The 24325-nt window shown below is 48.7% G+C and overlaps 1 protein-coding gene across 1 annotated transcript; it reads left to right on the top strand.

Moving 5' to 3' along the window:
* The first annotated feature begins 11182 nt into the window (after window positions 1-11182).
* LOC138564005 (zinc finger protein 345-like) lies at window positions 11183-13741 on the top strand. Its single transcript, XM_069642879.1, has one exon. The coding sequence runs from the start codon at window positions 11306-11308 to the stop codon at window positions 12251-12253; it is 948 nt and encodes a 315-aa protein (XP_069498980.1). The 5' UTR covers window positions 11183-11305; the 3' UTR covers window positions 12254-13741.
* The last annotated feature ends 10584 nt before the right edge of the window (window positions 13742-24325 follow it).

Below are 24325 nucleotides of genomic sequence, written 5' to 3'. Positions count from 1 at the left end.
CTAAAGTTCGGAACCCCTAAACCTCCTAAATGGACCGGAAGCTGCAACTTCCATAGACTGAGTCTAGGTGGTTTTCTGTCCTATAAAAATTCCTGAACAAGATGGTCTAGATCTTTCCAATAACTACTCTTAATTTTCAAAGGAAGCATGCTAGACACAAAGTTAATCCTGGGAGTCAAATTCATTTTCAGGGCATTGACTTTACCCCACAGTGAACGATGAAGCAACGACCACCTTTCTAAATCCAATTTACAATCCCGTATAACCACGCTCATGTTCTCATCAACCAGTACTGAGCAAGAGCCTGCCTCTGTGCCGCCAGGTTGTCCCTCTGTCTTTGAAGCGCACCAGCTTTCTGGCTGGGTGTCCAGGTCTTTCAGTATTAATTTATTACTCTCTTCTTTCTCTCTGTCTAAGTGGCTTTGCAGGGTGACTACCTGCTCTGTGCATGCCCTGTTGAAATGTATTTGTTGTTCCAGCTTTTTCTGGCTCTGCAGTAGAGAGTGCAAACTTTCTTGGTAGACCTTCTGCAGGGCCAGCATTCTGGTATCCTGGTCTGCCTTTTCCTGCTTCAGGATACCCATGTCCTCTTTTATTTTGGTTAGGTACGGCCTACTTTCATTTTCGGATTCCTGGCTCCTCTGTAACCTCTGCTCAGAAGAGTCCAGATCAGTTTGGGCCTTTTCTAATGCCTGCAGTTGCCTGTTTGCCAGATCTTGGCCCTCGGCGTATTTATCCTGTATGGCTCCAATATATATGTATAGATATGCCGCTATTTTGGAAATCTTGTTTTGCTCTTCCTTTGCCTTAGGGGCCATATGTAATGGACCCTGATCTTGCCATTTGTCTAACCCTGTTGCAGTGATCTGTTCTGTGATTGCCTGTAACCACACATTCTGATCCTGCTCTGTCCATTCACCCTTTACAAATACTTTAGCCATATTATTCTCTACCACAGTCGCCATTCTGGAAATATTAATTTCCTTCCTGACTTACAGAAGTTTATTTTATTTTTGCAAAACAGACCACTTCCTTAGAGTGTTCCTATTGAGGGGTGCTTTTCACAGTGTAAGACAGCGTGGTAGCCCAGCGGGGATTATGTACCCCACTAGTTAGCACACTGTATAAGACTGTCACAAGTGGTATATCTAATTCAGAAATATCGGACACAAACCCCCAATCTTGTAAGCGATTTCAACACGGCACTCCACCCAAGTCAATGCCTAACGTGTGATGCAAAGTTGGAACCCTTAATTATATATTTTCGTCTAAGTTCTTGTATTTCTGAATGATGTACCCTTATATCACCCCCCCCCTTCTCTTTGAATCCCTCCCGGTCTCACTGAACCAAGAAACAGGTTGTTTTGCAAAGTTAAAATATTTATTTTATGAATTTGAACAAGATGTATGTCACACTTTTATGAATTTGAACAATATATAGATATCACACTATTAATATTTATACAATGATCAGCATTTGGTGATATCACAACAATCTCTTTAATCAGAATGAGTATGGATAAGAAAAACAATGCAGCATGGAATAATACTTGATGTGGGTTCAATCAAATGCAATGTCACTCTTTCTCCCTGATACTACTCAATCCCCCCTAATCCTAGTATAGAGATGGAAGGAGAGAAAACAGGTTTCAGGAATATACAGTCTCAACCAATACAGTTTAAATCCCATTCCCCCCCCACCCCTCCAGCAAGCAGCGAGAAACAGGAATGATTTCAAAACAGGTCAAATGCTTTTGAATGTGGTTTGTAATGAATGGGAAAAACACTCAAAAATGAATATAATTCTCTAAATTGGATTCAAAACTAGTGGGAGCCACTTTGCATAGTTTCAGGTAAACACTAGCAATGATGATTGAATAACTAGCAGATTGGAAACTGAATTCTGAGGTTGGATGCAAAGAATAGCTGGTTTACACGTGAGGAAATTGAGCCAAATGCAAATCCGCTGCAAACTTTTCACCGTGCGAGAAACGCAATTGCGGCAAAACTATAAGGAGTTGGAATGTGGTTTTAGATTTGTTCGAAGGCTGAGGATGTTAGCTTAAATCTGTCACTTAAATTTTGTTTCTAGCATGTACGGTACAGAAGTTACAGAGGTTTTAGTAGAGGTCGATTTTTCTCAGAAAGAGTCAAGATTTTCAAATGAAAGGTGCGCTTTTGAATTACAAACAGATTTTCTTTACACTAAGGAGGCTATGAAGATGCAAGATACCCAACGGACAGCCACCAGAACAGCGGCGCCTCTGCTTTGACTTTTGCCCGCCAAGACACTTGTCTTTCTTCAACAAATATATTAACGCAAAGATGAATTTACCACTACAATTAACAAAGGACTTTATGGATGAGGGAAAGATTCAGAAAAACGAGAAAGAGATTCTAGAATGCAGTTCTGGATGTGATAGAATGGGTTGCATAGGATTACTTAAAGATAAGAGATTGGCTATGGACAATTCTATGCTATAGATACTCACAACTATGGTTTGGAATAGGCCCGTCAGGATCTGGTCAAAGGGTTCTGGACTGGAATTCTGCTAGCCCACCAGACAGGATTCAGGCACCCGGATTCTGCACTCAGCACGGCACCTTGGACTCTGCACAGCCTCTGGACTGGATCTGACGGGTTGGTTCTGGGTTACAGCTATCTGGTTAAAGCTCTGCTCTACTGGTTTGGATCTCTGGGTTCTAGCAAGAGTTCTTGGCAAGAAGCAGAATCAGCACAGCCCGGCTGTTCAATTTTTGGTGTGCCCCTTGGAAGTCTGGGGTTCAAATCAGGTTTCAAGATTTTAAAGGCCAGCTGAGAAGGGTTCAGCTTTGGAATTGGGCCTTCTCTGCTTTCAAAGTTCTGGAGTCTTGGATCTGGGTTCTCCTGCAGAGTGCTTCACCAGTAAATCAGTTGATGGGTGAATTTGTCTGTCTCTAGGTCCTAAACTATCCCTATTTATGTATTTCCCAAAGCGGTGGGTAGGCTGAATTGTACTAAGCACACCCTCTAGGAATCCGATTGGTCAGAGTATTTCCCCTCTCCTGATTTGAGAAGGAAATCTAGTGTCATAGTGATGCTGCATTTTACAATCCAGGGAGTACCGCCCCTTTGTTTCAGTACAGTAAATCTATTTTTCACATAAATCAGATTTACAATATCACCAACTTGCTAATAATACATATTCACATCACAAATTTAGTAGAGCACATATCTGTCTGAGTCTCATTTTAGTGCGAGCTTCGTTTCAAAATTGACAGTTTTTCTGGCTTTTGGTTGGTTTTTTTTCTCCATACATGCGCATGACATCTGGACATACTCCTGTGAAGTTTCATATTTCTAGCATTATCACAATTGCTACAACATCAACATTTTGGTAGTCCTGTCTCTGAACATCGCACAGAGTTCAGAGTAGTTTCAAACTGTGAGCAGAAATTTAATTTTAACACTATATTTACAGATGTTTACAAATTTTGCACAGTTCTCTGTGAGTCTTTTTCAAAAAGATATTTTCTTGTGGGTCAAGATGCACACATCTGTCTGGTCCCGCCCCCAAGGTTTGGCTGGGTCCAGAGCACTCCCAGGCTCTCTTCCTGCTGGCAGTTGTTTTCTGTTGACAGTTGAATCTCTCCTCAGAGCAACAGGCCAAAATCTCCCACCACCTCCATTAACAACTCAATGACAGTTCCTGAGAAGAGAGCAGGGGGAAGATACCTTTTTTTGGGCCAAACTAGGGAATGTGCCTTTGAAGTACTGTGGCTAACATTAGTTCAATTTTAAAACCCCTTGTTAAAAATTGTCTTCTAAATAAAACCTACATTTTCAACAAATATACACACAGATCTCATAATTCGGCTTTTTCAAACATAGAGATTGAATTGTAGCAACCTATATTGCTTTTGATGGCAAGTCTCTTCTTTTCCACAATTTGATTTTAAGACACAAGTTTTAAACTGCCAGTATAAGTAAATGACAGCTTTGACACAGGCGAGCGGCAGTACTGCACCCATATCAGACAGATTTTTCCAGGCAAGCACCTTTTTGAATGTGGATTTTCTTGTGATTGGGAACCATGATTTTGCACTTTCAACAGCCAAGGAAAAACGGATTTTAAAGCACTTCTGGGTTTTCCTGGCAATGTAGCCCTGCCTTTTCAGGTAATTCCATTTCACTCTGTGAGCAGCCCAATGACAGGTTTTGGTAGTGTGGTCTCTGGTTCCACCACTGACACAGGCAAAATGGATTGGCGGCCTATTTTTCAGGTTTCCCTGCGCACTTCTCAGAGATTTTTTTTGCGCATAGAGCTTTTTGGCGGCCATCCTGTTTCTGATGAAAGCAGCACACAGTGATGTTGCAGGGCAGAGCCTAGTGGGTCAGAACATCCCACAACACATCCCACCACCATCTCTGGGTACTGTTTGCTTCTCTATGCACAGCGTGCTAGTCTAAGCAGATTCATAAACTCACCGTAATAGCATTTCTGATGATTGTATCTGGTTAGATTCACATGTGCGCACCATTCCTCCCCTTGTGGAGTAGAAGGAACATAGACATCTTACGCCTTCTCTCTTCTGTACTCGCTCACACCGACTATAAGGCTCCCTCATGGCTGAAAAACCCCAACCAGAGGGACCTCGACGCGTGAGGGATTTTAGGTACACTGCACGTCACGTTGGGGATAGTGTTACAGTCACACCCATGTCGAGGTCCCCTTTCGATCTTAGAAAGAAAGATGCAATACTCCACTCTCTGCCGTTTACAACTAATCCAGAACAGAACTGCGGGACTTGTCCTCAAGCCCTGGGATCGTATCTCTCCAGCTCTGAAATCCCTTAATTGGCTACCAGTGGACGCAAGGATTACATTTAAAACCCTCTGCATTGTCCACAAGGTTTTCTGGGGCCTGAGCCCAAAATACCTTCAACTCTCCCTCCTTAAATACCTTCCCTCTCGAGCTCTTTGCTACTCCACCTCCAACTCCCTCAGAGTCAGTCGTTTCTCAAAGAAACAAGCTGGGGGTAGATCTGTCTTCGGCTGGGGCCTCCCTCTGGAACAATCCTCCCTGCCACCTTCGCTCCTCCTCACCCCTGCTGATCTGTTTTGCTTCTGCATCGTGGAACTGGTTACCTTGGGCCCAGGTACTTGTGTGCACCCTGCCACGCACCCGCACTGCCTCCTGGCAAACCTTGCACTTGGGTTTGTATCTGTAATCCTACAGCCCCCCCCCCTTTTTATGCACTTATCAGACACCACCTGTCTGTGCCTTAAACCTAGCACTTGCCACTTGCTGGCTGCACTACCACTGTTGTTTTTTTATTCCTTAGCTCATTACTTTCCACTTCTTCCCCTCCTCGCCTACACTTGCCCCCCCTTTCCTCTCCCTTGCGCGTTTTCAATGTCACTGAGCCTAGTAAGTTAGTTATTTTTGTTCTCCCTTGTTCCCATCCCTTGCCTTGTCGTGCTCTGAAACACTTGTGTATGAGCGCGATACAAATAAAATATCAATATCAATATCAATTGGTTTATTGTGTGTAACGGTACTGTGGTTAAAGTTTGTGTGGTGAGCCGTATAGATACGGTATGGTAGAGTGTTAGTGAAGCAAATGGTGCTGAGTGAAAGGATGGCATTTGTGTAGGGGTTTGGCGAGTGGAGCTTAGAGGGGAGTATTAGTAGTGGTGTGTAGGATGCAGTACTAAAGTGAATGAGGGAGTAGCTGTATTGTGGAGAAGGGATTATTAGCTCGTAGACTGGAGGGAGTAGGGTAGTAGTGTAGCAGTAGGTACGAGTAACCTCAAAGGGTGGAGGTGATTGGCTAGAGTAGTCACTGGGGGAGTTTAGATAGCAGGCATTTAGGTAATTCACAAAAGAGCAAGTCAGTATTGAGACTATAAAGGTCCATTTTTGGTAGCACTAAATGGGGTATACAGACACCTGGTTAGGGAGGAGGGTCCAAACCATAAGAAGGAGAAAAGAACGGCATTAAGCCCCACAAAGGAATAGAAAAAAAGCCCTTGAACTGTTTCTGCGAATCAGAGCAATTATTGTGCCATCTGTGACGGTGGGTAATAATGTATGCCAAACAATGCTTTAAGGGACATTATTAGTTAAGGAGAAGGGGTGGGTACAGGCTGGCGGAGGGAACCATCAAAGAAGGAGGATGAGGCTACAGCTGGATTAGAGAGGGAGCATCTGAAGAGAGAAGTAGAGAATTTGGAAATCTAGGGCAGCCACAGATATACAATAAGGGAACAGTCAAACGTGTGAAAGGAATGGCTTCTGGTGGACTGGGGTAGGGTAGTCAACAGATATCTCATGGGTCAGTGCCCATCCCTAGAGACAGGGCCACAGGAACGAGTGAGCATTGGTTCAGCAAGGGGGTACTTTGTGATATGATCCAACCTGGAACAAAAATACACTCACTCTAACAAGCCATAGACTCATCAGTAGGACCACTAGCAATACCCTCCCAGAAACCAGGACCCCTATAACCAACGCAACATTCACTCAATTCAAACCTGTTAGCGATGAAACCCTCAGCAACCAACATGTCAGGATCTCCCAGTGCCCCACACCCACCGGATAATTACCCGCCCAGAAAACACCAGTCCTCTGCACCCGACTACTAATTAACTAAACACAGGAATAGTACCAAAGCCATACAAAGCAGCCTATAGGAAACCACTCTTAAAATAGGAGACCCCGCCAACTACAGACCTATATTAAACATACCCTACCTGGTGAAAATCTTGGAGAACCACGTGTATATAGAACTGCTCAACCATGTGGAATCCAACGGATCACTTGACCAATCTCAGCTTTCTTAAGACCCACGAGAGGAACCGAAACGGCACTCTCCATATGGGACATCCTAAAGATGAATTGCTGACAATAACCTGCAAATCTGCCCTCCTATTACTGGACATATCGGCTGCCTTTGATACCATCAAACACGAAACATTAATCCAAAGATTGAAAGAATTTGACATTCGAAACACGGCACTACAATGACTGATATCTTTCCTCATCGACAGAACCTACCTACCACCATTCGCATCACACACAAGAAAACACAAAAATATCACCAGCAGCTTTCCACAAAGATCAAGCCTTTCCCCACTTCTCTTCAATATTTACATGGCCCCCCTAAAGAAGCTCACACACTCATTGACTGGTACCCTGAAACTATGCAGACAACACCTTGCTAATTTTCAAGATGACTACCAACAAGAGCCCTGACAAGGTCCTCAATAAGTGTCTCTCTGATATAAACACAAGGATGGCAAACAACAACCTGAAACTAAAACCAACCAAAACAGACGTCATTATAACCCCATTGGACCACAACCTAACACAGACATCTCACCTGGACCCCAAGTATGGAACCTCAACCTGAATTGTCAGCAGTCATGCAAACATCTGTGGATACTCGTGGGCAGTGGTCTCACCATGGAATCACAGCTCTGTGCATTTGCAAAAAAGAAATTCTACCATCTCGACAAATAAAAGATCCTTCCTTACCTCAACTTCTCACACCGAACCCTCGTTATCATTTCTTGGTATAATCAAGAATAGACTATACTAATAGTCTGTACCTAGGAATACTTGAACACTTCACCCAAAAACTACAACAAATCTAAACCCAGAAGCAAGACTACTCCCAAGACCTAATAAAAAAGCTCACATCAGCCCAGCCCTGTGAAGTCTGCTTTGGCCACCAGTCAAGAAGCAAATCGACTTCAAAGCCCTCTGCTTTTCCCATAAATCACTGCACAGCCAAGGAGCTGAATTTCTCCAGGCAAAAATCACCCAATACCAGCTGTGATGCATCTGGGGAATGTGTCTCCTTCCCTAGGGGGAGCTGCCCCCTTTGAGGCTAGGCAGGTGAACACGCTTATTAAAACCCTCCTTATGGGTCTGGGAAAGCGGGACCTCACTGGGAGTGACTCCCCTTTGGGGGGCAAGGACTTGCATGCCCATGGGGATCTCCCTATACACAGGGTATTAGCTGCCTACATGGGAGTAAGAAATACTGGAATTGCCTCGGAGTTTAGCTCAAGGTAATGCTGACAATAAATCTGTGTGTTCGGCTCAAGGTATAATGAACCTTCCACATGCTTTACAGACGGTGATGGACAAGAGTCCCTTTTTCAACCTCTGAGTAAGAATAAAGGACCAATAACGCTGGAAGGGAGGAGAGGAAACCCAGTAACCCAAGACTCGGACGTGAGAATGTCAGAAAAGGGACAGAGCCAGCTGCAGCACAGACAGAGGTGGATTCCCGAGGGAGATGCTGTTGTCCACCAGGCCTAAGAATCAGAGGGTGCGCAAAGCAAACTGAATCATGAGGTTTGACCACATACAGGACGAGGTAGGGCCAGAGCCTGTAAACAGATGCCGAGTCCAGGAACAAAAGAAGAACTGGGTGCTCTGCTCTCGGACTGAGAGTCAGCCCAAGAAAGAGAGAGGGGGAAGAGAGCTGAGACGGGTGGTATGCTAAGGCTGCCAAGAGCATCAATACGTGGAGAATGCTGCGTCTCTGAGACGGATCCTCCCTGGAGTAAGCACTGCAACACAAAGGATATGCGGGTTGCCCGTGTTGGAGGGAGAAGAAGAAAGGAGAGAATGAGAGAGGAAGAGGGATGGAATACACTAGCCCAAGGGGCCTGAGAACAGAGAAGGAGCGAGACCAGGAAAAGGATTATGGGAGCCCAAGAAACCCGAACAGAATAGACCTCAAGAAGGGTCACGAAGACCCAAGAAATCTGAGAGCCAGAATTAGAGAGGGTCCATAGGAAACCCAAGCTACTGGGGCATCATAAGCAGAGTGATGAGCGAGAACAAGATAAGTCAAAGGTTTGTGGGAGCACAAAAGCTAAGAGACAGAAGGAGAGAGAGGTCACAGGAACCATAAGGCATTAGGTCAGGGGACCCGAAAGGAGCCACAGGGACCCAACCGGCAGAGTGAAAAGCAGATATATACTGAGCACAGAGGAACCCCAAACCAGGTCGAACTGGGAGAGATTGACCAAGTTGGTGGAAAGAGACTGTGGGAAAATCCCTCCACCTAAAGAAGTTTGGACATTTTGTTGTGATGAACTTTTCATAGACTGACAAGAACGGTTTTCTTTGAGTAGAACTATTTTATTTACTTTTACCATTGGATCCAGAGCCAGGAGGGATTCCTGGGACCGCCAGAGATACCTTTGTGAAGACACAAGAGTGCAGGGCACTCAACCTATTTTCTTTTACCTTTCAGTGAAGTGGTAGGGCCAGTTTAGTGGATAGGTTTGGACCGGGGACTCTCTTGTTTTGGACTATAGACGAGCACCATAGTTTAGTTTCTTTCGGAAAGGAACTCCCTTTAGTAGTAGGAACAGTGAAGAGTTTTCTTTTCATTTAAACTACTGTCAAACATGTCTTCTGGTTTGCCACATAACCCAGAAGACCCTGAAGATCTAAACAAGATACTATGAAAAAAGCAAACTCTTAGGAACTGCCTTCTCTGTTCTCATAGCTAAACTATCGAACTTCATCCAAAGAAAATCGGGGCAACAGAAGTCCTAATCTTCCAGAAATGGCTAATAACTGGGTCATTCAATTTGCCGAGATAAAAAAGAATCAACAGCAACTGCAGAACGATCGTCACAGACAGGCCACTTCAACCCCATACAAGGCCCACACCACCTCCACAAAACATTGAAACTCTAGCCCTGAGTGTAAGAGCCACGAGGACCCGAACAAGCAGCGCTGCTCAGCTTTTGGACCGATATTTCAAGATACATGCATACAAGTTTGAAGAACGGATCATGACGACCCAGGAAACCCAACAACTTAGTCCACCCCAATCCCCTGTCGATAGTGGCCACTCCAGTGACCGCTTACAGCCCATACAGAGTAATCTCTACGATACCAATCCATTTCCTTCCTTTTTAGTCTTGTCGCATCAATCTAACGGTATTGCTAGAAATAATTTAAAATAAAATGCTGAATGCGCTTTCAATACGCATTCGGTGCGGGCAAATAAAATTGAAGCTCCATAATGCCGAACATGAGGGGCAGGGGTGTCCCCCGCTTCCATGACATTGGAAGATGGGGTCAATAAAGGATAAAAAATAAAGAAAAAAGGACCTTGCAGCGCTAGCTCCAACCCACGTTAATGGAGGGAACTGATGCTGCAGGGATAGAGAACAGTCGGCAGTAAGAAAAGGTAAGGGGGTTTAGCGGGATGCACAATATTGGGTGCTGGGAAATTGATCTATGTGATCACTGCGCAGCGCAATTTTGGAATTCGATATTTTCAGATTCTCAATTTTGTGCTGCATAGTAATCGCGTAGATCACAATCTAACCACATGCCAATTCAAAGTTGAATGCTCTACAGAAAGAAAACAGCATAGCAGCACAATACCCAGACATCACTCAAAAACCTAACAACTTCCTCTTCTACCCTCCCTTACCACACACTTGCCGAACATGCCCAGATGGTTAGCGAACCACCCTGCTAAACCCCCAAACCACACATCTTTCTCAAAGCCACTCACAAGCCCTAATAGCTTCCAATCCGGATACAATAAGTGTCCAGTGTACAAACCATCGCACCCAGAAAGCACACACGGACCAACGCCGGTTACTTCAGGTTCAACACGCATCAACAGCTGAGCACAACTCCTGACTTAGGCCTCTCTTTCTACCCTAACCAACCCAGCCCCCTTTACCTTACAGAGCCACAAGAGGGCCTGGAGACCATGGAAATGGCAGCGCTGCACGGTATACATCAACATAACATTATTGGGAAATAAAATACCTAACGTCTGACACTTTATGATCAGAACACAACACTTTATGTATACTTGTTCATGGAAAAGGCATTATGAATTGGAGAGAGATTTGTAAAGCAGCTCTTTTCAGAAGCATTTTAAATATTTGTAACGTTTTAATATGATTAACATGACTATATGGTTTTAAATATGGAATTTACTTTTAAAAAGAAAGTGTTCTCATTGAAATACAATGGAATTTACTTGAGCCGCATTTTCACGTGTATTTTAGAGTCTTGGTTTTTCCCTTCCATGTTTCATTCAGTTGTCAGAGGGATTCACGCAGGATCAGTGTGTCTTCGTCTTTAGGTTGTCCAGTGGCATAAAATAATACCCTGTTCCTCTGCTTCTTTCAACAGATAATGGGGACATTTCCAAAACCAAGAGTGGGTGCATGCAACAGAGGAGCCAGACTGGGAAGACATTGGATCAGTGCACATAGTGTGAGAAAAGCTTCCCTTACAGAACAAAACTGTGCACGCATCAGATGGTGCACTCTAGGGACAAGCTCCATGAAGGCTCAGTAAGTGGTAAGCTCTTTAAACAGGCTTCATGCCAGAAGGTGCAGAGATCCCACACAGTAGAGAGACCATACCAGTGTACAGAGTGCAAGAAAAGCTTCAACGACTGCTCCAATCTCATAAGGCACCGGAAGATCCACACTGGTGAGAAGCTGTGCGAGTGTGCAGAGTGTGGAAAGAAATTTACATATGCTTCAGCCCTGATAGCACACCAGAGATCCCACACAGGGGAGAGACCGTACCCTTGTCCAGTATGTGAGAAAAGCTTCAGTTCCCGCGGGTCTCTTAGTACACACCAGAGGATCCACACTGGTGAAAAGCCCTACGAGTGCACAGAGTGTGGTAAGCACTTTATACAGGTTTCAAGCCTGAAGGCGCATCAGATATCCCACACTGGGGAGAGACTGCATCCATGTACAACATGTGAGAAAAGCTTCAGTAGCAGCTCATCTCTGAGCAAACATCAGGGGATCCACACCGGGGAAAAGCCTTACGAGTGCACAGAGTGCCAGAAATGCTTCACTGTCAGCTCATATCTGAGACTACATCAGAGGATCCACACCGGAGAGAAGCCTTACGAGTGCTCAGAGTGTGGTAAGCACTTTGGCACTGTATCACACCTGAAAGTGCACCAGAGGTCTCACACAGGGGAACGTCCGTACCAGTGCACAGAGTGCCAGAAGCGCTTCACTGACTTCTCATCACTGAGAACGCATCAGAAGATCCACACTGGCGAGAAACCCTACAGGTGCAAAGAGTGCGGCAAGTACTTCAGTCGGGATTCAGACATGAGAAAACATCAGAGATCCCACACAGGGGAGAGATTGCACAAGTGTACAGAGTGTGAGAAAAGCTTTACTTATCGGCATGACCTGCGGAAGCATCAGATGATCCACGCTCGAAAAAACCCCTAGTGGCCTTTCATACTTGAAGAAAAATCAGAGATCCCATATGGGGGAGAGGCCGTAACAGTGCACAGAGTGTGGGAAAAGCTTTACTTCTAGATAGGCTCTAGAGAAACATCAGAGGATCCACATTAGCAGAAGCCCTGTGGGTGCACAGACTGGTAAGCACTCTTACAGGCTTTTCAAACCTCAGAAAACACCAGACTCCATAGAGGAGAGACACTGTTCCAGCGTAGCGAGTGTGCCCAATTTCCATTACCTTAATTCTGACTCTGTTCACTCTCTCCATGACCACCAATCCGGCTTCAGAGCTGCCAGAAGTACGGAAACTGCTCTCCTGAACATCTGTGAAGACCTGCTCTCCAACCTTGACTCTAACATTCCCTCTGTCCTCATCCTACTTGATCTCTCCTCTACTTTCGACACGGTCAACCATACCACCCTGCTCAACCGTCTCCATGACAACCTGGGTATCACCGATCAGGCTCTGGCCTGGCTGACCTCTTTCCTCTCTGATCGACCCTCCAGGTAACAATTGGGTCCTCCCTATCTTCTTTCTGCTTCTCTACCTGTGGTGTTCCCCAGGGGTCTAACCTCTCGCCCTGGCTTTTCAACCAATACCTGGCTTCTCTCGCCTACTGCATTTCTATTTCCTGCTCAAATTTCCAGTGCTATGCTGACGACACCCAACTCATTTTCAGGCTTCCTTAGGCCACCTCCTCCCCTTCCCTCATCACTGATTGTCTAATCGCCATTCAAAATTGGTGTGCCGCCATTGATCTTTGTTTAAATGCCAACAAGACTGCGATCCTCCTCATTGGTACACCCTCTCCATCCTTTTCGCTCACTCTCTGGACCTCCTCCTGCCCCTACCTGCGAAGCTAAGAACCTCAGGGTCATCTTTGACTCCACACTTTCCTTCTCCGCACACATCTCTGATGTCTCTAAAAAGTCAAACTTCTTACTGCACCTCCTTAGAAGTACGCTTCCTTTCCTCTCCTTCCCTCAGAAGCTCACTGTCTCTCAAGCTCTAGGTTGGACTACTGTAAAAGCCTCTTTCTAAATCTACCTGCCTCCACTCTCCGCACTTAACAAATAATCCAGAACAGGACTGCGAGACATGTCCTTGGCCTCAAGCCCTGGGATCGTATCTCTCCAGCTCTGAAATCCCTTCATTGGCTCCCAGTGGATGCAAGGATTACATTTTAAACCCTTTGCATTGTCCACAAGGTTTTCTGGGGCCTGGGTCCAAAATACCTTCAACTATCCCTCCATAAATGCCTCCCCTCTCGAGCCCATCGCTCCTCTACCTCTCCCTCAGGGTCAGTCGTTTTTCAAACTGGGGGTAGATCTGTCTTCGGCTGGGGCCTCCCTTTGGAACTGCCTCCCTGCCACCTTGAAACTTGACGAGAACCATCTATGGTTCTGGAAGCTCCTCAAGACCTTCCTCTTCTCCTCTGCCTTTGCCCCTCTTCTCCCCTGCTGATCTGCTTTCTCTCTCGGCAATGTTGCACCTGGCTGATCTTTCTCGCTCGGCACTGTTGCACCTGGCCACCTTCGGGCCCAGGTACCTGCTCACCCTGCCACCTTCCTGCACTGCCTCCTGGCCACCCCTTGCACTGGGGCCTGTATCTGTACCCATATAGCCCCCCCATTCTTCTTCTGCACATATCAGATATACCCTACCTGATTTACCTTGCACTTTGCCACTCACAGGCTGCACTACCACTGTTTTTGATCACCTTATTTATTTACTTATTATTTATCCTGTTCTCTCCTTTGCTTTGCACTTTCCATCCCCCCCACTTCCTCCCATGCACCTTCCACCTTTTCCCTTCCCCATGCACTTGCACGTTCTCAATGTCACTGGGCCTAGTAAGATCCTTTTTGTTTTCTCACCTGTTCCCCTCCCCTTTGCCTGGTCGCGCTCTGAAACACATATGTATGAGCGTGATATAAATAAAATATCATATCATAAAACCTTCAGTACCAGCTCATCATTGAGAACACACCAGACTCCATACAGTAGAGACGCTGTTCCAGTGTAGCGAGTGTGATAAAAACGTCATTACTGGCTCATCACTAAGAAGAACACTCCAGACTCCATACAGGAGAGACGCTGTTCCAGTGTAGCGAGTGTGATAAAAACGTCATTACTGGCTCATCACTAAGAAGAACACTCCAGACTCCATACAGGAGAGACGCTGTTCCAGTGTAGCGAGCGTGATAAAACCTTCAGTACCATCTCATCACTGAGAACACACCAGACTCCATACAGGAGAGACGCTGTTCCAGTGTAGCGAGCATGATAAAACCTTCAGTACCAGCTCATCACTGAGAACACACCAGACTCCATACAGTAGAGACGCTGTTCCAGTGTAGCGAGTGTGATAAAAACGTCATTACTGGCTCATCACTAAGAAGAACACTCCAGACTCCATACAGGAGGGACGCTGTTCCAGTGTAGCGAGCGTGATAAAACCTTCAGTACCATCTCATCACTGAGAACACACCAGACTCCATACAGGAGAGACGCTGTTCCAGTGTAGTGAGTGTGATAAAACCTTCATTACCAGCTCATCACTGAGAACACACCAGACTCCATACAGTAGAGACGCTGTTCCAGTGTAGCGAGTGTGATAAAAACGTCATTACTGGCTCATCACTAAGAAGAACACTCCAGACTCCATACAGGAGGGACGCTGTTCCAGTGTAGCAAGCGTGATAAAACCTTCAGTACCAGCTCATCACTGAGAACACACCAGACGCCATACAGGAGAGACGCTGTTCCAGTGTAGCGAGCATGATAAAACCTTCAGTACCAGCTCATCACTGAGAACACACCAGACTCCATACAAGAGAGACGCTGTTCCAGTGTAGCGAGTGTGATAAAACCTTCAGTACCAGCTCATCACTGAGAACACACCAGACTCCGTACCGGAGAGATGCTTTTCCAGTGTAGCGAGCGTGATAAAAACCTCAGTACCAGCTCATCACTGAGAACACACCAGAGAGTCCACACAGGAGAGAATACCTATGCATTTGCAGAGTGTGATAAGCACTATAGTGGGGTTTCATACCTTATGACACATTAAAGTTGTAATGTATAGAGTTTAAGAAACGTTTCACTACGTTCGGACTGTGCAAAGTTCTTCTCCATGGTTGCATTATCGGGAACTGCTAGGTTAAATCCGGGGAACCTTCCCAAAGAAAGCCTGTGGTGGTTTAGTGGGTGGCTCCATTGCAGGACTACCAGCGGTCTTTGCCGGTCCCATTCTTTGCACAGCCGCTCCAGGCTATGGTGTGGCTGCTCTGTTCTGCTGTGTGGCTGCAGTCCGCGTCTCTCTGAGGAACCGCTGCAGTGATCGGGCCCTTGCGGTGCTGGTGCTATATTTGGGCAGGCAATTGCTTCTCTATCTTCCATCTTATCTTCTTCCTGGTCTCTTCTTTCTCTCGGGTATCAGCTTCTGCAATAGTGAAAGAACACTGGCGAGCATAGGCTCTAGGGGCGGGGTCAAGCATCAGGGCTTGATCTGTTGCCTTTTCCCTTAGGGCCGGGGATGGTTCTGGGTTCCTCCTTTCTCCTTTCACCTCCCATGGACTTGGAGAGAGAGAGAGGTGTTTAACCCCTATGGACAAGCTTAAGGATTGGACCTGCCAACACTACACTACTTTGATTGCAAACATCTCAGTGCTGCTTCATTTTCAATGTTTCTGCCTGCCGGCTTGTTATGGATTCCAAATGTATGAATTGGGCTTGGTAATTCCTATGAAATATCTAGTGCTTTGGAATCAGATCTTGCTGGTTGCCATCCTGCCGTCTCTGGTCCGTTATCCTTAGATACCATCCATCCGAGATCAAAATGGAAGCCAATGGCTCTATTTCCAGGAAGAAACCGAAGTGGCCAATATTACAACTCGGCCTATCAGGTCTAGTGAGGAGGTATTACTGGAGATGTTGGGTTTGGTTTTCTTTATTGATGTCACTCTTCAGTTATTCAAGTCCTTAACAGTGGTTCGGTTAATGAAGGCCGCCAAGGGCCGTAGCTCTGCCAAAATGCTTTAATGCATCTGCAGAAACGTCGAGGGGCACTCGTCCACGCAGATTCTAAGGTAGACCCTCGTGAACATCTCTCAACTTGTGTTTGGGTCTCAGCCTGAATGAAATGAGTACAGTCTTGACAGTCTCTCAGAGATCAGACTCATCCGGATTTCCTGCATTCTGTCACTCCAATCCTGCTCCTCCTCCTGAGGTCTCTGACCTGTCTGCCAGTGCCAAATAAGTGACCACATACTCGTAAACCTGCCCATTGTTACCAACGGTTACAAATGCTATTAACAAATATTGGCCTATTTCATCTGCAAAGAACTTGGCAGAACCTTCCTTTTGTTTGCTGCGAGCTGCCAAAGGTACTTGCGAGATGTGAGTTAAAGCAGATGTCTCGCCCCAACAGTGGGGTTAGAGGGGACACAGTTCACAGCTGGCAGGTGCTGCAGCTGCTTGACAGTGGGTTTGAGCGAGGACATAGTCCACAGCTGTCAGGTGCTGCAGCTGCTTGGCATTGGGTTTGGGGGAGGACACAGTCCACAGCAGGTAGTTGCTGCAGCTGCTTAAAAGAGGGTTTGGGGGAGGATACAGTCCACAGCTGACAAGGGCTACATGCTGCTTGAAAAACGGTTTGGGGGAGGACACATTCCACAGCTTGCAGGGGCTACATTCTGCCTGACAGTGGATTTGGGATGGGGGATACAGTCCACAGCTGGCAGGTGCTGCCGCTGCTTGACAGTGGGTTTGGGGGGAGGACACAGTCCACAACTGGTAGGTGCTGCAGCTGCTTGGCAGTGGGTTTAGCGGAGGACACAGTCCACAGCTGGCAGGGGCTGCAGCTGCTTGACAGTGGATTATGGGGAGGACACACTGCACGGCTGGCAGGGGCTGCATGTTGCTTGACAGTGTATTTGGGGGAGGACTCAGTCCACAGCTGGCAGGGGCTGCATGCTGCTTGAAAGATGGTTTGGGGAGGACACAGTCCACAGCTGGCAGGGGCTGCAGCTGCTTGACAGTGGGTTTGGGGGATGACACAGTCCACAGCTTGCAGGGGCTGCATGCTGCCTGACAGTGGGTTTGGGGGATGACACAGTCCACAGCTAGCAGGGGCTGCAGCTGCTTGAAAGATGGTTTGGGGGAGGACACAGTCCACAGCTGGCAGGGGCTGCAGCTGCTTGACAGCGGGTTTGGGGGAGGACACAGTCCACAGCTGGCAGGGGCTGCATGCTGCTTGGCAGTGGATTTGGGGGGGGGCACAGTCCACAGCTAATAGGTGCTGCAGTTGACTTGACAGTGTGTTAGGGGGAGGACTCAGTCCACAGCTTGCAGGGGCTGCATGCTGCTTGACAGTGGGTTTGGGGGATGACACAGTCCACAGCTGGCAGGGGCTGCAGCTGCTTGAAAGACGGTTTGGGGAGGACACAGTCCACAGCTGGCAGGGGCTGCAGCTGCTTGGCAGTGGTTTTGGGGAGGACACAGTCCACATCTGGCAGGGGCTGCAGCTGCTTGACAGATGGTTTTGGGGAGGACACAGTCCACATCTGGCAGGGGCTGCAGCTGCTTGACAGTGGGTTTGGAGGAGGACACAGTCCACAGCTTGCATGGGCTGCATGCAGCTTGACAGTGGGTTTGGGGGAGGACTCAGTCCACAGCTTGCAGGGGCTGCATGCTGCTTGACAATGGATTTGGAGGAGGACTCAGTCCACAGCTGGCAGGGGCTGCATGCTGCTTGGCAGTGGATTTGCGGGTGCGGGGGGACACAGTCCACAGCTGATAGGTGCTGCAGCTGCCTTGACAGTGTGTTAGGGGGAGGACTCAGTCCACAGCTTGCATGGGCTGCATGCAGCTTGACAGTGGGTTTGGGGGAGGACTCAGTCCACAGCTTGCAGGGGCTGCATGCTGCTTGACAATGGATTTGGAGGAGGACTCAGTCCACAGCTGGCAGGGGCTGCATATTGCTTGGCAGTGGATTTGGGGGGGGGGGGTACAGTCCACAGCTGATAGGTGCTGCAGTTTACTTGACAGTGTGTTAGGGGGAGGACTCAGTCCACAACTTGCAGGGGCTGCATGCTGCTTGACAGTGGGATTGGGGGATGACAGTCCACAGCTGGCAGGGGCTGCACCTGCTTGAAAGATGGTTTTGGGGATCGCACAGTCCACAGCTCGCAGGGGCTGCAGCTGCTTGACAGATGGTTTTGGGGAGAACACAGTCCACATCTGGCAGGGGATGCAGCTGCTTGACAATGGGATTGGGGGAGGACACAGTCCACAGCTGGCAGGGGCTTCAGCTGCTTGACAGTGGGTTTGGGGAGGACACAGTTCACAGCTGGCAGGGGCTGCAGCTGCTTGACAGTGGGCTTGGGGGAGGACACAGTCCACAGCTGGCAGGGGCTGCACCTGCTTGAAAGATGGTTTTGGGGATCGCACAGTCCACAGCTCGCAGGGGCTGCAGCTGCTTGACAGATGGTTTTGGGGAGAACACAGTCCACATCTGGCAGGGGATGCAGCTGCTTGACAATGGGATTGGGGGAGGACACAGTCCACAGCTGGCAGGGGCTGCATGCTGCTTGACAGTGGATTATGGGGAGGACACACTGCACAGCCGGCAGGGGCTGCATGCTGCTTGGCAGTGGATTTTGGGGTGGCACAGTCCACAGCTGATAGGTGCTGCAGCTGCCTTGACAGTGTGTTAGGGGGAGGACTCAGTCCGCCGTTTGCAGGGGCTGCATACTGCTTGACAGTGGGTTTAGGGGAGGATGCAGTCCACAGCTGGTAGGTGCTGCAGCTGCTTGACAGTGGGTTGGGGGGACTGTCCAGAGCTGGCAGGGGCTTCAGCTGCTTGAAAGAGGGTTTGGGGAGGACACACTGCACAGCTGGCAGGGGCTGCAGCTGCTTAACAGTGGGTTTGGAGTGGACACAGTCCACAGCTGGCAGGGGCTGCAGCTGCTTAACAGTAGGTTTGGCAGAGGACACAGTCCGCAGCTGGCAGGGGCTGCATTCCGTTTGACAGTGGGCTTGGGGGAGGACAGTCCACAGCTGGCAGGTGCTGCAGCTGCTTGGCAGTGGGTTTGGCAGAGGACACAGTCCACAGCTGGCAGGGGCTGCATGCCGCTTGACAGTGGGCTTGGGGGAGGACACAGTCCACAGCTGGCAGGGGCTGCATGCTGCTTGACAGTGGATTATGGGGAGGACACACTGCACAGCTGGCAGGGGCTGCATGCTGCTTGACAGTGGATTTGGGGGGGGCAGGCCACAGCTGATAGGTGCTGCAGCTGCCTTTACAGTGTGTTAGGGGGAGGACTCAGTCCACAGCTTGCATGGGCTGCATGCTGCTTGGCAGTGGGTTTGGGGGAGGACTCAGTCCACAGCTTGCAGGGGCTGCATGCTGCTTGACAGTGGATTATGGGGAGGACACTGCACAGCTGGCAGGGGCTGCATGCTGCTTGGCAGTGGGTTTGGCGGAGGACTCAGTCCACAGCTTGCATGGGCTGCATGCTGCTTGGCAGTGGGTTTGGGGGAGGACTCGGTCCACAGCTCGCAGGGGCTGCATGATGCTTGGCAGTGGATTTGGGGGAGGACTCAGTCCACAGCTGGCAGGGGCTGCATGCTGCTTGGCAGTGGATTTCGGGGTGGGGCACAGTCCACAGCTGATAGGTGCTGCAGCTGCCTTGACAGTGTGGTAGGGGGAGGACTCAGTCCACAGCTTGCAGGGGCTGCATGCTGTTTGACAGTGGGTTTGGGGGAGGACTCAGTCCACAGCTTGCAGGGGCTGCATGCTGCTTGACAGTGGGTTTGGGGGAGGACTCAGTCCACAGCTTGCATGGGCTGCATGCTGCTTGGCAGTGGGTTTGGGGGAAGACTCAGTCCACAGTTTGCAGGGGCTGCATGCTACTTGGCAGTGGGTTTGGGGGAGGACTCAGTCCACAGCTTGCCTGGGCTGCATGCTGCTTGGCAGTGGGTTTGGGGGAGGACTCAGTCCACAGCTTGCAGGGGCTGCATGCTTCTTGACAGTGGATTTGGGGGAGGACTCAGTCCACAGCTGGCAGGGGCTGCATGCTGCTTGGCAGTGGATTTGGGGGAGGACTCAGTCCACAGCTGACAGGGGCTGCATGCTGCTTGGCAGTGGATTTCGGGGTGGGGCACAGTCCACAGCTGATAGGTGCTGCAGCTGCCTTGACAGTGTGGTAGGGGGAGGACTCAGTCCACAGCTTGCAGGGGCTGCATGCTGCTTGACAGTGGGTTTGTGGGAGGACTCCGTCCACGACTTGCAGGGGCTGCATGCTGCTTGACAGTGGATTTGGGGGATGACACAGTCCACAGCTGGCAGGGGCTGCATCTGTCTTGACAGTGTGGTAGGGGGAGGACTCAGTCCACAGCTTGCAGGACCTGCATGTTGCTTGACAGTGGGTTTGTGGGAGGACTCAGTCCACGGCTTGCAGGGGCTGCAGCTGCTATACAGTGGGATTGGGAGAGGTGTGGCCCTTAACACTCTATTGGGTGCAACTGTGGCTTCCACCTGTTGGAGGTAACTGCATTGATTTTTTGGGGAGGAACGACTGCTTGTTTTTGGCAGTAATTTGGTGTTAATACAACTTGTAATTCTGTGGAATTCATATATTCATTCTTGGCACTATTTTCTCCAGACGACGTACCACTTTCTTTGTCCTGCATAGCAATACCACCAAGCTTGTATTGCTTGCATTTTGGTGTGGTAAAAGTGAAAATTTAGTTACCACCACTTTTTCATGTTACTGCCAAACTCATTGTCCTTTAATTTGTATGCAAGGCTGTTGGGATTCCTTAAGTAATCAGTCCTTGGCCCTTTGCTCGTCACTCTCTGTCCTCCTGCCCAAGCCAGACTTGTCTTGTCCTTTGGCTTTTGCCATCACCTTCTCCGGGCCTCAAACCCTTTTCTCCTTTGTCTCGTTCACTGCATGGTTCTGCGCTGCCCACCTCTGGACTCATCTGCCTCCCAGCCTCCAACGCAATCCCTACCTTTGCCCTTTGCCCTATCTCCTTCCTGCCTGACCTTGCTTCCTCTTCCAGGGCTTGCAATCTTGGGTTCCCTTTTGTTAGCAACCTCCAACTGCAACAATTAATCACTACAGCTACTGCTCATATTAACTTTATCTATCATCAATTTCTTACTCGCCGGTCTTCGCAACTCAAATCTCCACCCTCCGGCTCAGTAAACTCTACTACTGTTTGTGATTACTCCTTGGGCTTCCTCTCTACTCCTTCCTCCCTCTGGGCAAAATCCTCAACTTGGCTGCCAGCACTTACGACAACATAATCAGATCCTCCCCCACTTCTACCTGCCAGACCCTCCCCCACTTCTACCTACCAGACCCTCCCCCACTTCTACCTGTCAGATCCTCCCCCACTTCTACCTGTCAGATCCTCCCCCACTTCTACCTGTCAGATCCTCCGCCACTTCTACCTGTCGGATCCTCTGCCACCTCTACCTGTCGGATTCTCACCCACTTCTACCTGCCAGACCCTCCCCCACTTCTACCTGCCAGACCCTCCCCCACTTCTACCTACCAGACCCTCCCCCACTTCTTCCTGTCAGATCCTCCGCCACTTCTACCTTACCAGATCCTCGCCCACTTCTACCTGTCAGATCCTCCCCCACTTCTACCTGTCAGATTCTCACCCACTTCTACCTGCCAGAACCTCCACCACTTCTACCTGTCAGATCCTCCCCCACTTCTACCTGTCAGATCCTCCCCCACTTCTACCTGTCAGATCCTCCCCCACTTCTACCTGTCAGATCCTCCCCCACTTCTACCTGTCAGATCCTCCCCCACTTCTACCTAACCAGATCCTCGCCGACTTCTACCTGCCAGATCTTCCCCCACTTCTACCTGCCATATCCTCCCCCACTTCTACCTGTCAGATCCTCCCCCACTTCTACCTGTCAGATCCTCCCCCACTTCTACCTGTCAGATCCTCCCCCACTTCTACCTAACCAGATCTTCCCCCACTTCTACCTGCCATATCCTCCCCCACTTCTACCTGCCATATCCTCCCCCACTTCTACCTGCCAGATTCTCACCCACTTCTACCTGTCAGATCCTCCCCCACTTCTACCTGTCAGATCCTCCCCCACTTCTACCGGCCAGATCCTTTCCCAATTCTACCTGCCAGATCCTCCCCCACTTCTACCTGCCAGATCTTCCCCCACTTCTACCTGCCAGATCCTCCCCCACTTTACCTAACCAGATCCCCCCACTTCTACCTGCCAGATCCTCCCCCACTTCTACCTGCCAACACCATGCATGTTGGCTCTGCATGTAGAGCCTATCTTTTCAAGTTTCTAGTCTACAAAGTCTTTCTCCTCAGTACCTATCTGACTATATCCCGGTCTACTCACCATCGCGGTCCTGCCACTCCTCCTCTGCACTCTTATCCAACGGCTTCAGGTTCTACAGAACTGTCTTGCCAGAGAGGCTACATCCATCGGCACCTCGCTACTCTCATACTGCCCCGGCTCTTCGTCACCTACATTGGCTTGCTGTGACCAGCGCATCCATTTGAAGCCCCTTTGTATGGAGCGTCGTGCTTTTTACAGTATATACACAGAATATTGACAGCTACATCCTGGCTCTGTGCTCAGCCCATGCTTGTTTGGTTTTGGTCCCTCGTGCTAAGGTTGTGCGTATAAGTGGGCAGACATTTTATATCGCTGCCACCAAACTCTGGAACTCGCTTCCACTGTCACTCCGATCCATGAGGGATCACCTGCTATTCAGGCGATCTCTGAAAACCTGCCTGTTCTAAAGTGTAGGGTTCTGGTAGTACTCGCTCCCATTGTTGTTTAGCGGCAAGATGCCTGTGGGCATATGTTGCGCTCTATAAATTCCCATAACATAACACAACACAACACAACTTCACTGTCTCTCCCCCTCACGGGCCCCCTCTAGCTTCCTACTCGTCGATTTCTTGCTTCGCCATCACTCCCACCTAGCCCCACCAATCCCTGCATATATTTCTAGAGTAATCCTAGTTTGAAGCACTTGCACGTAGATTAATCTTGCATGTCATAAATCATCAGTTTCTAACCCTTTTGTGTTTGCTTCGTTTTGTCCCGAGTCCATGTCCCACTTTCTTCAGACCATCCTTATCAGACTCACAACATGTTTCATATGTGTGCTATGTAACAGGTACCCTTCCTAAGACTGCCTTTGCTAAAAGTGTTCTTTTAAGTCATTTCTGGTTGAAATTGACATCCCTGTGTTTCAAATAAATACATATCCAGGCTTTATTCTGGTTGCACTACAGGGGAGGAGAGGTGAGCGTTGGATATAGTCACAGATGGCCAATTCTCAAAGTGGAAGGGTGTTTATTGAGAAGTTAATGGGCCCTAGGACTGTCCCTCACTCTCTTGTCTCAAAGGACCTCCTGCCTCGCCCAGACGCCCTCAGCCACCGGTTGGAATATAGCGATTGTTTATTCCTCCGGATGCTAATCACTACATGAGCTGAGATGTTGACTTTCTCATCATTGAACTCCCTCAAGGACGGCCTAACCTTCCCCTTTTCTACCCAGTGGTTAGTCTTCTAAAGGTACAGGGAATAGTGCCTACATGCTGGCTTCTCCTTTCATGTTCACCCTCTCCCAGGCCTGTCTTCTCTGCTCCTCCTTCAACTCCCCCTGTCTCTGCCCACTCACTGTTCCAACCACTCTCCAACCACTTTCCCGTCGTGTGGATCTCTCACTTCTTCTGGTCCTCGCCTCCAGCCTTGGAGGTTCTACCTACTCTTCTTGGTCACTACTATCTGCTACCCCACTATTCCCTCCTTGACTCTTCTACTCCCCCTCCTCTCTTCTACTCCCTCCTGCACTCTCCACCACTCTTCTACTCCCCCTCCTCCCTTCTACTCCCTCCTACACTCTCCACCACTCTTCTACGCCCCCTCCTCTCTTCTACTTCCCCTCCTCTCTTCTACTCCCTCTTATGCTCTCTGCCTTCACACTTTTACTCTCCCTCTTCTACTCTCGCCACACTCTCCTGCTCCACTCTTCTACTC

Source organism: Ambystoma mexicanum, chromosome 1p (genome assembly GCF_040938575.1).
Source record: "Ambystoma mexicanum isolate Mex_15411 chromosome 1p, UKY_AmexF1_1, whole genome shotgun sequence".
NCBI classification, from domain to species: domain Eukaryota; kingdom Metazoa; phylum Chordata; class Amphibia; order Caudata; family Ambystomatidae; genus Ambystoma; species Ambystoma mexicanum.
Note: the sequence above shows the minus strand (reverse complement) of the source record. Positions and strands in the feature narration are given on the sequence as shown.

Bases quoted from the DNA above. Each gene is read 5' to 3' on its own strand.
- LOC138564005 (XM_069642879.1), top strand. From the start codon at position 11,306: ATGGTGCACTCTAGGGACAAGCTCCATGAAGGCTCAGTAAGTGGTAAG.